This window comes from Chamaea fasciata, unplaced genomic scaffold (assembly GCF_029207755.1).
Source record: "Chamaea fasciata isolate MVZ Bird 193981 ecotype frontalis unplaced genomic scaffold, bChaFas1.0.hap1 SCAF_1, whole genome shotgun sequence".
NCBI lineage: Eukaryota > Metazoa > Chordata > Aves > Passeriformes > Sylviidae > Chamaea > Chamaea fasciata.
In genome coordinates, this window is record NW_027094086.1 from 146,939,233 (window position 1) to 146,953,519 (window position 14,287).

The 14,287-nt window shown below is 39.1% G+C and overlaps 1 protein-coding gene across 9 annotated transcripts in view; it reads left to right on the forward strand.

Annotated features, from left to right (window-relative positions):
• The window catches only part of KMT2C (lysine methyltransferase 2C), a 188,947-nt gene that overhangs the window by 115,551 nt on the left and 59,109 nt on the right, over positions 1-14,287 (forward strand). For 8 of the 9 annotated variants that reach the window (XM_066201015.1, XM_066201033.1, XM_066201024.1 and 5 more), the window contains 7 exons: positions 3,574-3,693; positions 6,077-6,193; positions 9,811-9,912; positions 10,090-10,194; positions 11,364-11,545; positions 12,239-12,403; positions 13,000-13,109. In XM_066201015.1, the coding sequence (XP_066057112.1) occupies positions 3,574-3,693; positions 6,077-6,193; positions 9,811-9,912; positions 10,090-10,194; positions 11,364-11,545; positions 12,239-12,403; positions 13,000-13,109 (901 nt within the window). The remainder of the gene's footprint in view (positions 1-3,573; positions 3,694-6,076; positions 6,194-9,810; positions 9,913-10,089; positions 10,195-11,363; positions 11,546-12,238; positions 12,404-12,999; positions 13,110-14,287) is intronic. The other variant, XM_066201059.1, reaches the window with a different exon arrangement.

Below are 14,287 nucleotides of genomic sequence, written 5' to 3' on the forward strand. Positions count from 1 at the left end.
ATTAAGTCAGTAAATGGAAGGCGTTACAAATTTTGGCACTGAAACGCTGGTAGGTGAAGAGTTGAGAGCATTCTGTAGAATAATTTTGAATAAAAACTAATAAACTTCTGCTGGTTTTTGTAAATGCCATAAATACTATTATAATATTATTCCAGAATGTGTTTTTTGAGAAATACTGTGTTCAGAGGTATTTCATTTACTTCATGAAGATGTTGATGATCACTGTTATGGAGTAGACTGAATATCTGTTGGTGTTTTAAGAGATTTTTTAAATGAGACTGAAAAAGACAGAGCACTGTGATGGGTTTGGATGTGTGCTGTCTTGGATGGTATGGCTTTTTTACTTCTTCTTATAAGTCTTCACTTAAATGGTATCACTGAGTTGTAAAGGTAGATGTTGGGAAAAAAAGATAAAAAAGAGTCTATTTCGAGGATCAGTTTTTGTTACGGTTTTTCTGCTTGGTGCTTGGTTGATTTTTTGGTTTTTTGGTTTGTTTTTGTTTTTTGTTTTTGTTTCTTTTTATGACAGAGACGTATTTTCAAGTGATTAAAGTTTGTTCACAACCCTAAAATTACATTAAATATTAAATTGCGAATCCAGCTTTGTGCATTTGCAATTGCAGTCGGATTCATAAAGCGTTAAGCAGCTAAACACAGTCAGTGGTAATTTAGTGAGATCTCCTGACCCTTGCTGACACTGGGTTTCCTTTTGTTATAATTTGCTTGCAGCTGTGTTGTTCAATTTTGAGGACTCAAGAATATGATGGAGAATTAGAACTTCCTGTTTCTGTCACAGTACATAATTACTGCTGGGGTTCTGATATAAATGAACTGAATAGAACTTTCTCTTCAGTGGTGTGTGGTAATAGGCATTAATTAAAAGCCAAAATATAATTAATGCATCTCTTTGATGTAATTCATTTGTTCCTGGTATTGTGGAAATGTGTGTTTTTAATTAAGTTTATCTGACCAAGAATTCAAATTTTTCTGATCTACAATAAAACTTGGATTAAATTTCCTATTTAATTCTTAACAATATGGTTCATGAATCATATACAAATCATCTTGTTTTGCAGGAATGAATATTTCATATTCAGATTTAATGTTCTTTTAGTTTTTTAATCTTTTGAATATATTTAATCACTAGAAAAGTTATCTTCTTGAAAGGGGAATAATTTTGTACCTCCAAACTACGAGTAGGTAATTTTAGTTGTTGATAAACTATTTTCAACATGTTTAAGATCTTGAATTTTGACAGCATGTTGCCTCCTTTATAGATTGATGAAAAGATTGTTTCTTTGATAAATTTTCTTTGTTTTGCTATACAAGTTTTCTTTGAGTTGCCATTGTATAAGAACAGTTACCTACCATGCATTATGAATATTAGAAATAATGGGGAAACTAATTAAAAGTCAATGGAAGTTTGAATTTTACCTGCTAAAATTGACTGTTACTTGATATTAAACCTACGTCTGGAATTGTTAAGGCAAATCTCCCGTGCCGTAGACCTGCCGATGCAGTTGCCTACCAGTGTATCAAATTTCCTTTTTCCCCCCCCACTTCTGACATGATGTCCCTGTTCTTTCACAAATGTTCTGTCCTTGTGCCCTGGCTGTGAACAGGGACTTGCCCATCTCTAGGTCTGAAGGTGCAGCAGGTTTCTGCCCAGCACTGTTCCCCCGTTGGAGGGTGATGAACCTCTTCATCTTCTGAGTTGTCTGTATGATGAGCACCTATGTGAAGTCTAGGAGAAAACAGAGATAGCAAAATCTTCCAATCCAGGGTGTTTATTCCCGCTCACTGACTGGAGCCCTTGGGCTGCTGCTGTCAGGAGCTGTTCCTCTGGAGTTCTGGCAGACGGGAGGCATCGGTGGCCATCCCAAGCACTCAGGTGCTCTGGGTACTGAGCAGTTTGTAGGTTGTATGTCCAGTTACCACCTCCTGTGGGCAGAATTGTCGGGTGGTTTTTTTTTTAAGTGTTGTATTGTCCATATTCCTTCTCCTGTGCAGGCAGAGCTAAACTCCCAGGAAGCAGATTTATGCTGAGTACCACCGTGTCCACGCTGTGGGTTGTACCGAGTGTTGGTGTTTTTACCATGTGACTTTTGTCTGTAATTAGGCTTTTAGGTCACTGACAAGCTTTCTCTTTTGGCTCTGCTGTGCCAGACCGCCCTGTTTTCAGTCAGTACAGCTGTTAGCAAGACACTTCTTAGCAGTCTGACATGAATATATGTTTTGATGGAATTGTTGGTTCTAAAGAAACTTACTTTCCGTAAGTTCTTGATGGAGAAATTGCATTTCAGGAAAAAAACAAAAAACCAAACCAAAACCCCAACACATTCTGCAAAGCCATCTCGTTTTCCTTGATGCTTATTATTATTGTACATCCCAGTATGCAAAGGTGTAAATGTGTTTGGGCTTGCCCTTGTGAGCAGTTGTGGATAGTTGGGGTTGTTTGTATGCATGAGGTTGTTCCATATGAGCCCTGGGATTATGCTGCTGAATGGCATTCTGGGGAAGATAAACCTACACTTCCCATCAGTTCCACTTCTCGTCCTAGTATTCAATATTTTTTACTCTCACAAGTGTAGAATTAGGAAAACGTGCTGTCCTTTATTAATCTAATGTGTAAATTGGCAGTGAAGTTATTTGTGATGTCTGTCTCCCACAGTCTTTTGTCCGTGCTTGAGAAAGTCTTTCACAGATTTTACTTTCTATGAGGAGCCCTCAGCATTTTTTTCCTTGTCTGTCTTAGCATTTTCTTCTCACTTTGCTTTATTTCTAGTGACAGTCATACGATATCTCACCATGATGGAACTACATAAATAGGGATAATAATTAGTTAAAAAGAGCTTGTAGGTACACCATAGAGATGTATATTATTACATGTACATAATACCGTGTTAAAATGTGAGACCACAGCGTAACATGAGAACACTGGGGTGAGAAAAATCGGTGGTAGGAATTTATAGTGGTTTATTTGTGGCAGACTTGCAGGAATGAGCTGCTTTGTTGATTACCATGGCTATTTTCCTTTTCTTTTGTCCAGTGGTTTATTCATATTCCTTTTGTTTGCTGTGCTTCTCAGACTAGTTGTTGCTATGATTTGGGTTAGTTTAGCTTCAAAAGTCAACTGATGCCATCAGTTCTTTCAAAATGTGATTTGGACTATAAAAGGGGATGTTACCACCTCCAACTACTGTCTTCTTCACTGATGTAATAAAATTTAGACGTATAATCTGTTGTTGTTATTATTGCTTGCTTTAGATTTGTATTAAGCTTTGTTTATAAAACTCATTTTGTTGTACTTAACCATCAGTTGGAAGTAAATATTGATTTTAGGGCGTGTTTCAATGAGAACCTAAAAATTTCCCACTTTCTACTCACTCAGTGAACTAATTGACTACTTAAGTTAATGTAGAAATGCCTATGCCTGCATGTGCTTTGCTTTTCGGATTTTTTTTTTTTGTTGCTTGCTTTTTGCCTTTTTTTTTTGCTTGTTTTCTTTTTTTTTAATTTTTTTTTTATGTTGCAAAGTTTTATACATCTATTTTCTCACCTACCGTATCCTAGGGGGCTTGGAGTACCAATAATACAGTCAGCCCACCTTCCTGGTCCCCAGACATTTCAGAAGGTCGGGACATTTTTAAATCCAGACAGCTTCCTGGCAGTGCCATTTGGAGCATCAAAGTGGTAAATAACTTGAATTTATTTTCATGTATCCATTGCTATCTTTCTGCTGTAGAGATTAGTGGTGAAATTCTGTACCTCACACCTTAATTAATCTTTCATTCTCTTACTGTTCAAGGCCTCTAAAAACTATTGAGACTCTGGAGCTTTCAGGTTAAAAGATGTGAGCTCTCCAGAGTGTACAGTGTGGTGGCATTGCCTTGATTGTCAATGGCAAGGAACACTTTGTATTACCCAAATTTTATGTGTGTTAAGTACATCACTTTTTGTGGTTGGCTTTACGTAGCTGTCAAAATAAATTACCTGAGAAGGAAAATGTCCTTAAGACTGGCAGTAAGGTAAGCCAGGCATGGAAAGGAGCAGAGGTCTGAAGGATGGCTTGAATTTGTTGCTGTGGAGAACTCTTGCAGAGTGGATTCAAAGTGACATCGTTTTTAGCTGATGGGGGAATAAATAACAACTTTCCTACCTGATTAGATGGACCAAAACTTGTATCCACAGTGACACTTACCATTACAAACACTTGAAGTAACTAAAGTAGAATTATTTGGTTTAAGTAAAGGCTAAGAAGAGCTAAATTATGAAACTGAAAATAGCTGTAGCTTCCCGATGATTTAAGTTCATCTCACTTTAACTCTCATGCTAATTTTATTTTAATTTGACATCAGCTTAGCTTTTGCTGCTTTAAGCATTAATTTTCAGCTTAATATTCAGCATTAACATTGGTACACGTATGTGCTTATTCCTGTTACTAGTCGTGTGAAAATAACAATACTGACATCTGTTCTGAAACAGAAAATAAGAAACCTACCAGAAGAGTTTCCACGTTGAAAAATTGATGATTGTGTGTCTTATGTGTGCACATGTATTAGCTCCATAGATATCTAAGGACATTTTTTGTTTCACCTCAGCCTCCAGCAGCATCCTTCCTTTCATTCCTCAAATATCATGTTACATTAACTTGGTGTGTGAGTCAATCTAATTTATCTTTCCTTTATTAGATGGATCTTAATAAAATTTACCATTGGGATCCTTCAGTTCTCCCTTTAATTATGACCATGAAGTCCTATATCTTCTTTAAAGCAGGAGTTGGAATATTTGACAAATACAGTAGGGGATATTGAGCCCACAGTGCTTCTTTCCATCCAAGAGACTCCTGCCTCCATCAATAAAGACCCTTTGTGTCTGTTGGTGACACAGTCCCCACAGAACTTTGTTGCTTCCATCAACATTGTTTTACAGAGCAAATGTTTTGCCATGGTATTAAAAGTATTTTGCAGCAAACATTTGGATACCCCATGCTCTGTACTCCATACTTGGGCTGTATTAGGAGCCAAGATCATTGACAAATATGAAATGCAATAAATAATCTCATTGCTTATTTTGTAGTAGGAAAGGTGCTTATTTGAGTACCTGCCATAATGACCAGTTACACGGATTAGAGGCTCTGAGACACATTGCAAAGATGTCTGATGTATCAGCCAGAATTTGGGGACATGAATATGTTCTTTTTCTCTCTGGAAGTGATTAGGGAGGATTAGGAATCCTCTTGTGCCTAGTTCCTCCTGAAATTAGAAAAAAAAAACAACCCACGAAATTCCAAACTTGAGTCACTGTATGAATAACAGGTAATTATTAGTAAAAACATATTTGCTCTCCCAAAGATAATTGTAGTTGAACACACTGAGTACTCCAAAGCACATCTCTGCATCTTAAATTAGGAAGGGAGAAAAGCTGTCTGTAAATAAATAAGTAGAGATTGTATAAGAAAAACTCCGCATTGTGGGGAATGTTGATCTGAGTGTAACTGATAGAATTAATATAAAAAACTCTCTCTGTACATGCTGAAGTAGGAGAGTTTCATGGAGCCAGCTCCTACTTTGCTTTGTGAGTGGGACTCAATCCTAATAAATTCCAGGTTTCACTTGATTATTCATAGTGTAAGAAAAACATCTATGATTACCAGTAATCAACTGTCCAGACCCTGTGCAGAAGTCCCATGACTGTCTGGGCTGCCTGTTTAAAGAGAAAAGAAAAATGAATCATAGAATAAAAGATATATTTTGGAAACCGTGCAGCTGAGGTGGGGGTGAAGTGGTGGGGGAAATCCTTATTTCCCGTTACTCCTGAGCAAAAAACATTCCTGGTTTTGGCTGCTTTCTCACTGATGATAAAGGTGATCATATTATACCATGTAAGTAATTGAAGGTATTTCACACAGATCTGTGCAGATGTTTAATGACCATGGCCTGGTGTGCTCATACTCACCTGAAATCACAGGGTGTTTTTTTCCTTGTGCTTTTCCCTAGTAGAACTTAACAAGTTTGAGTCCCATGTAACAAAAGAACTTGAGGTTGCATTTACATTGTTACCTTCCATTGAACAGGGCCGAGGATCGGGATTCCCAGGGAAGCGAAGACCGCGTGGAGCAGGTCTGTCAGGACGAGGTGGCAGAGGAAGATCAAAACTGAAGAATGGAGTCGGGGCTGTGGTCATTCCAGGGGTAAGGACATCCTTTTTGAAGTCATATTGCCATCTGTTAATGTAACGCTTTTATTCCACTGTAATTCTTGTACTAAAGTGCTGTATGAAAAAACAACGAGCTCTACAGAGCCAGGGGTGTTCGATGAAGCCTGGCTGTTACTGCTTGTGATGATGAACTAGAACACTGCAGCTCAGTGGGCCTGAGGCAATTCTGTGCTGCTCTTGCCGTTTAAAGACACAACAGTTTGGAGTCTTAAAGTACTCCTTCCATTTCCTTGGGTGCAGAATGTGCTGGGTAAAGGCAGCACTGACTGGAACAACCCAGAAGGAGAGAGCAGGGTTTGTACATGAGAATGTAACAGCAGCCATGGGAGACCAGAGCAAAGGTTCTTCTGGACTGAGTGGCGGTGCAGGAGTGCAGAACAGAAGAGGAGACATTTCAACAGTTTGTGGCTTGGGGACTTGCTGAACAAGAGGTGGTGTCTTCGTCTTGGGCAGCCTGCATTGGAGCTTTCTTTCATAAATCTGCCAATTCACTTAAAAAAAAAAAAAACTTCAGGAAAACCATGTTAACCTTTTTCTACAGCTCCTCTGCTTGTGTTTTAAGTGGCTGCCTCCTTGGGTTAGCTGCCTGCCCCTCAGTGTTCTTAGAGAAGAGACAGTGGAAGACTGGTTTCTATTCACTTCCTCCATCCATCCCACTCAGTTTCTATAGACCTCCATCATTTCACGTTCATTTCCTTACTTTGTGGACTTTCATCTGCCATTTTATAGCCCAGCACTCAGCTTATGATATTCTTGTGCAGTTCTTTGCACTTGTCTTTTGGGTTTTATTACTCTGAGTATCCCAGTCCTGTTGGCAAGCTTTGTCACCCTGCTTCTCCTCACTTGATTTTTCAGATTGCACACGAGTGTGTTGAGCACCACCACCTGTTAGCAGGTGGGCCCTGTCAGATTCCAACTAGCGCTCTTTTCCCACATACAAAACTGATCATTTATTCCCCTCTTTATTTTGTGTCTTGTATCAGTATAGGGACCATTCCTCTTCAGTTAAGTAGCTTTGGTGAAGGACTTTGCCGAAAGAGTTTGGTAGTGGAGTAAGTTGCATCCATCAGATTTCCCTGGCCCCAGAATTGCTGACTCCTTCAGAGAGCCCTTACAGATCATGATTTACCATAACTAAAGCTTCCTTGACTCTTTAATGAATTAATATATCAGTGCCTCTCAGTTCTTTGTTGTGATCAGATGTCTACTATTCTGTACACAGTTTCTGTCCAGAAACCCTTGAGAAAATAATGGTTACGTTTGCTGTCTCCTATTCTTCAGAAGCACTGAAGTGATTGTATGCAAGTGATTGCTCACTGCAGTTGATAGTTAAGCTACTTAATACTTGAAGTGCTTTTAAAACTTGAAAATCCTACACAGTCCTAGTCTGCTCCTCATGAGAAGAGGGATTTTGGTATAAAAAACTTGGAAATCTGGACTGTAAAGCAAGTTATTTTTTTCCCTCACTGTTGACTTGTTCTTTTTGAGTGTTCCTTTTAAACTTTGATTGCCAACTAGCCCTGCATATTTTGAGAGACGTCCTGTTCCTTGTGTTCAGAGGGACTTGCTAATTTTTATGTCTTTTGTGAAGTAATTCCTGAGACTCTCTTTAGAGCTGTATTTTTGTGTTCTTACATGTAGTCTGTTTGAGTTTGTCACACTTGCTGCTGCCTGTGTAATAATATCTTGGAATACTCTGGTGCTTATGATTTGAAAAAGGAGCAATTGTCTCTATCACTTTTCCCTTTTAAAGCATTGGATGGTGAAGATTCATAAGCAAATTGGTAATTTTAAACACCCAGGATGAATTCCACTTAGGCTAGTCACAGCACCTTAATGAACTGGAGGCATTCACATCATTATTTTGGTGTTACAAAGCACAAATCTGTACTTCAAGAGATGTTGGGGTTTATAGATCAAACTTCTCAAAGTTCTTGTTGTTGAACAGAGGAGAGTGGTTTAGGTAACATGCTATAAATACAAAATGGGCATCACTCTCCACAGTTTCCTACCGAAATTTGATCCTTTGAGTCATCACATAGACGGCAGCTCCAGAGTTCCAGAGATGGGGCTGCCTTGTGATAGAGTAGATGAAGTTGGCAATACCAAGAGGATCAGCCTTTTGCCAGATAAATGTTTGAAATGGGAGTATTTTCAGTCAATCTGCACAAAATAATTCTTACTCAGCGTGGGATTAGTGGACAGCCGCACAGATTTGGAAGTGCCTTGGTGTATCTTGGGTATGGGGAGAAAGGTGGCTACAGGTTAACCCATGGTTGGTCACTGCTGGGGTTCAGCAAACACCAACACTGCAGTCACTCAGTCCTTCAGATTCTGCTCTTTTGAATGTGCAATTACAAGATCTTTGTGAAGCCTGTGGAAAAGTAGGTAAGGGAAACGTTGTCCCTGAAGGTATCAAGGTGTTTCAGATGCTTTGGAGTTAACTGGTTAGTTAGAGCTGCAGTGCTCTCAAGTATTTGGTAATCAAGACACATGAAGAGTATATTCCCTCTTTAGCTGTTTCTAAGTAAATGCTGAGTTTCTGTGTATCAGAAGGATTCCTCTAGGATGCCTCTGATGTAATGATATTTACATTTGCCCCTAGAGTTATGTTTGGATTTGTAAAATATTTAAATTATTATTTAAACAAAACTTATCTGTGTAGGACTTAACACTGTATTTAAAATAATCCATATATATATACATAGTTGGAACAGCTGGTAAAACAAAGTTACATTTCTCTATCATGCTTTTGATCTTTTATGTGGAACTGTGTGCCCTTATATTCCTGATTCAGAGGTAACAGCTGGGCCTATTAGTTTAAATTCGTGGACAGAAAATTCTGTACTGCAAGATTCACTTGAAGATCAGAACACAGTTGAAATCTTTCATTATTTTTCTCTTCCTGAGAAGCTGTACATGAATATGCTGGATTAGTGAGGGGCAGGTCAGATTAAAAATCACTTACTGTAAAAGAAAAATTACTGTGTATAGTAAGAGCTGATGGATTGAGATCGAAACAGCTGTTTCAAGTTCACTGCAAGTTTTTATAGTAAAGATGGATAAGCCTCATAAACTGCTTGCAGTGAGTAACTTTAGAGCTCTTGCTTATTCCTCTAACATACTTGGAGAATTAGCTAAACCACATTTTAGGCAATATGGGACAAACTACATTTCTGCAGTTGCTCTTTGAATTAATACTCAAAAGTCTGTCACTGCAATTAACTTTTTGATGAAAAGAACTTCAGTGTTTACATGCAGGGAACAGAGCAGACTGGGCACAGTATGACAATTTCTGCTTCGTGATTTTTTTTCTTAGACTATGGCCTTCCTTCCATCTCCATTTAGAAGTGTAATGGGATAATATGTGAAGGTGAAAAAAGAAGAAGAGAATATGTCTGTAAAGCTATAGTACTGATGATGAGAAAATGTGAATTAATGCAGTAATTTCTGATGGAGGTAGCTTTTTATGCAAGTTTAAACTATATGAATAAATATTTGCAGAACTCTTATTTAGAGAATGTTTCGTTTTGTCTCATGTCTTAGAAAAGGTGATGTGCTTGCTATTTATATTTTGTGGTTTTTTAATAGGTCACAACCATGGATATTTCATCTAATAAAGATGAGGAAGAAAACTCGATGCATAACACAGTTGTCCTCTTCTCTAACAGTGACAAGTTCACTCTTCATCAGGTTAGGATAATCATTGCGATTTTTCATTTTGTTTCCTGCTCTTAATTAGAAGAAAGTGGATGAACGTCCTTGTTAGGAGTTAAATTGTACAGCAGGCTAGTTGGGCTTTACAGTTCCGCGTTTTCAGAATGTAGCGTCTGGCACGTGTTGAGGGTCTGCTCTTGTGTGTCATTGCAGGACATGTGTGTGGTTTGTGGGAGCTTTGGCCAAGGTGCTGAGGGCCGGCTGCTGGCCTGTTCCCAGTGTGGGCAGTGTTACCATCCATACTGTGTCAGTATTAAGGTGAGTGCTATTACACACAAAAATCACTTGATTACGCTGTTTTCATATTGTGCTTTAATAGCACTATGCTGCCTTTGGTTTTGTGGTAATTAGGGGAGTCATTAACTTGTTAGATATTCATCAGCTAATGTGACCATTATTTGTATGCGACTTGTGAAAGACTTTAATTAAATGTCATTTTATAGTATGCATAGCCTCAAGAGAAATTAACCTTTTTGTAATTTCACAACCATAAATAGCGCTGATTATCCAGCAGTTGGTTAAAATAACGGTTTGAGATATAAGCTTTAAACCTAGATTCAAGCAGAATTAAAAACAAAGAAAAAATTATACTGCATCTTCATTTACTTGGGGCATAAGGTTTAGTTGATTCAATTTGCCTGTTGGCTGTCAGAATTGACAGCAGTTGGAGTGGTTAATTAATACATTTTACATTCATTAGTCTAGGAGAGAATGTGTGAAAATTAAATTTGAATGCTGTGAAATGACCTAGCAGGCACAAAATAAGCTATTTACTGCAATATATACACTATACACTTTTCATTGGTTGTGATGTAAGTATATCTGTGTAAAAGTGGGATTTTTTTAAAAAAACTTGTCAAAAAACTTTGTTTTGCACGTACTTTACAAAATGCCATATGCGTATTTCATGCAATTATAATTTGACTTTTTGTTTATATACTACTCTTGCATTATATATTAATTGCAGTAAGTTAGCTGTTTGCTTCAGATGACTAAAACTCCAGCACTGTGATCCCATCATGACATGAGAGGATCAGGTTTGTGACCTTGAGGAACCAGAATGTACACAAGTCTCTGGGAGCTGACAGGATGCATCCCAGAGTCCTGAGGGAGTTGGCTGATGCAGCTGCCACGCCACTTTCCATGATTTTTGTAAAGTCCTGGCAGTCAGGTGAAGGCCCAGGTGACTTAAAAGGGGAAACACTGCACCTGTTTTTAAAAAGAGTAGAAAGGAGGACGGTTTCTTTCTGTTTAATCCATTCCTGTTCATTGAAGCGTCAGAAAGTGTAATTGATAAAGAGCTCCTTGAGATGTGGGTGGTGTGCCCCGAAGAGCATCCTGAGCTCCACAAACCAGACCGTAATTTATACATTGATCACACTTCACTGAGCCATTTTCAACTAACTCTCACCTTGCATTTTTTTCAGATTACCAAAGTGGTACTGAGCAAAGGCTGGAGGTGCCTGGAGTGCACAGTGTGTGAAGCCTGTGGGAAAGCCACAGATCCAGGGAGACTCCTCCTGTGTGACGACTGCGACATCAGCTACCACACCTACTGCCTGGATCCACCCCTGCAGACCGTGCCGAAGGGAGGCTGGAAGTGCAAATGGTGTGTCTGGGCCTGGGGTCAGAGATGCTGGCTGCTGGCCTCTTCTGCTTCTCTCTGTCACTTGGTGAATTGTAACGAGGTTTTAATTGTGTCTAAGTCAGGTGTATTAAACAAAGCCAACAAAGTGCTTCCGAGTTGTTTCGTTCAGTTATCAGTCTATACGGGAAACTCTTACCTCCTCTTAGGACTGCCTCTTCGTACCAAAAACCACATAAGTAGAGGTAGACAAATTTCTCTTTCAAAACTCATAGCAAAAATAAAACAACTTCCAATTTACATTCATTGTAATTATTCCAATGTTCAGTTGGAAAAATAAATGGGTGTTTCACCCAAGTGTTCTCAAAATAAAACCCTGTGAAAACCATTTGTTTTACTTGGGTGAAACACAAACAGACCAGACCTCTCACATGGTTAAGTCTCCGGATCTCAAAGTGAATGGCAACTGGAAGCAGGAACTCCTTTGACCTGTTGAGCTGTTACAAGAACCCATCTGCCTGCTTTTGCAGTTTCAGGGGAATTATTAATTAGGAATTTTCTTCAGAAAGTACAAAAAATGTTATTAAACATTCGTGGTTAAACACGTTGTTACGTTAAAACTTCATTACTCACCTCGTTCTAAGTGGGAGAGATTTAAAGCCACAGAATGATCTTCCTGTGAACTGACAGTAACAGATCTTTTTGTCTGTTCTGCAGGTGTGTTTGGTGCAGACACTGTGGAGCAACTTCTCCAGGTTTAAGATGTGAATGGCAAAATAATTACACACAGTGTGCTCCCTGTGCAAGTTTGTCTACCTGCCCAATCTGCTACCGCACGTACAGGGATGAGGAGCTTATAATTCAGTGTAGACAGTGTGATCGGTAAGGATTTCTAATATTTCACATATTCTTCCTGTTCAAGTCTTATTTTAATCTTTCCCCATAATGTAAGAGTGTAGAGATGAAGGAAATGGTCTCCTGGTAAACAACACTGGATTACTGAGTCTCAGAAATCTCTCAATAGTTCATTCCTGGTTGTACCACAGACTTAACTGTCTGACTCTGGGCAAATTAATTAATCACTCTATGCCTTTTCCCCCTTGCCCTGTAAAAATAAAACTAATTTAGCTCACAAGACTATTGTTGTGTTCTGAATCTAGATTACATTGTATAAAGTAATTAAAATTATTGCAATATAGGGAGAAAATTATCATGCAAAAACATACTTGGGAGATTATTTTATATAGAGTTCCTTCCTGTGGAGGGAAGTAGTTGATCTGCTGCTCCATATACAGGATGTAGCACACACCACTGTAGGGGATGCTGTATATGGAAAACGTGATTCTGTGGTTTCCCCTTCAAAGAATTCAAACTGAACAGCTATTTCCCATTTACTTGGACCGTAGACTGATACTTGGGTCTCCTAAAACACCACCTATTTCCTTTAAATTGTATTTTTTCCCCCACTTAATTTCTAGATGGATGCATGCAATCTGTCAGAACTTAAACACAGAGGAGGAAGTGGAAAACATAGCTGATATGGGTTTTGACTGTACCATTTGTAGGCCATACATTCCACCAACGAACGGTAAGAAGACGATCGAAACCAATGGCAGGATTGCACACTGCAATAAATAGGTTTGGGAATGTGTTCTGTGCTCTCGTGGAGGTTTGGCTCGTGGTAGAAGTAAGATTTTCTTCGTGTTTGTTTTAAGGGCTCTTGTGGAAGTGTCCTAGGCTCTTTTGCACCCTCAAGTGATTCAGGCCAGAGGAAGCCTCGTGGGAATTGTGGGTAGAGGTATTGAAGATAGGGATAAACTGCTAAGAGCTTTTGGTAGTGAAGGGGTCAAAGGCTTATCAGTTTGGCAAATGGAAGGAAGAAAGCCCGGTTCTCTAAAGTTGCATCTGCAGAAGAATCTGAAAATTACTTCTAAGCAGAAAAAGTTTGTGTATTTTGATGCTTTGAGGCTGTGTGAGGCGGCAGCAGCTCTAACAAGAGTCTGTGTAAGCATTTTTTCCCTCCTCCCTCATGTTTTCTTAATGCCTTTTCCTCAGCTCTCCCAGTAGTCAAGACCAGTGCTTCCCTCCCTAGCTGCAGTCTTGAAAAGAATTGGCCATACTTCTTTGTTTGGGAGTTATCCCTTCCTTGTTAATTAAAATGTATAATTCCTTCTGGTGAATTTGGCACTTCTCTGGACAAGGATACCGACAGCCTTGTTGGTCTGTATCACAGTTCTGTAGGAGTGGCACGTCAGGAGCTGAGGTTACTGCAGTTTAAGTACATTTACAGCATCTGGTTCCATGGGATGGTGCTGGTTAATGTTCCCGTGAGTGGCCTGTCAGCAGTTAGGTTGGCCTGTGACATGATTTATAGTCTTATATTTTAGTCTTGCTGCAAGGGTGATAGCCCAGGTCTGTTTTCCCTGCATGGCAGCTCAGGGAAGTTGCTGTTTCAGTCAGCTCCTTTACCATTGACACCTACTCCCATTTTTAGCATAAGCACATGAAAGTGTTCATATTACCCCTTCGCTGGGGTATCACAAGAGGCAGTAGAAGAAAGGCACAAAGAACTAAGCAAATATTTCAAGAAAAATTCGTATCCACCAAGAAGTTGTTAGTAAGATTGGTTTTCCTGATCGAGATTGAAGAAGTTGCGAGGCATAGGCTTGAGAGGTCTGCCAGGAAAAGTTCAATAAAGCATCTAATGTCCCTTAACACTGGCATGTCCTCATCACAGCAGTAATTGTAACTTACTGACCTGACCTT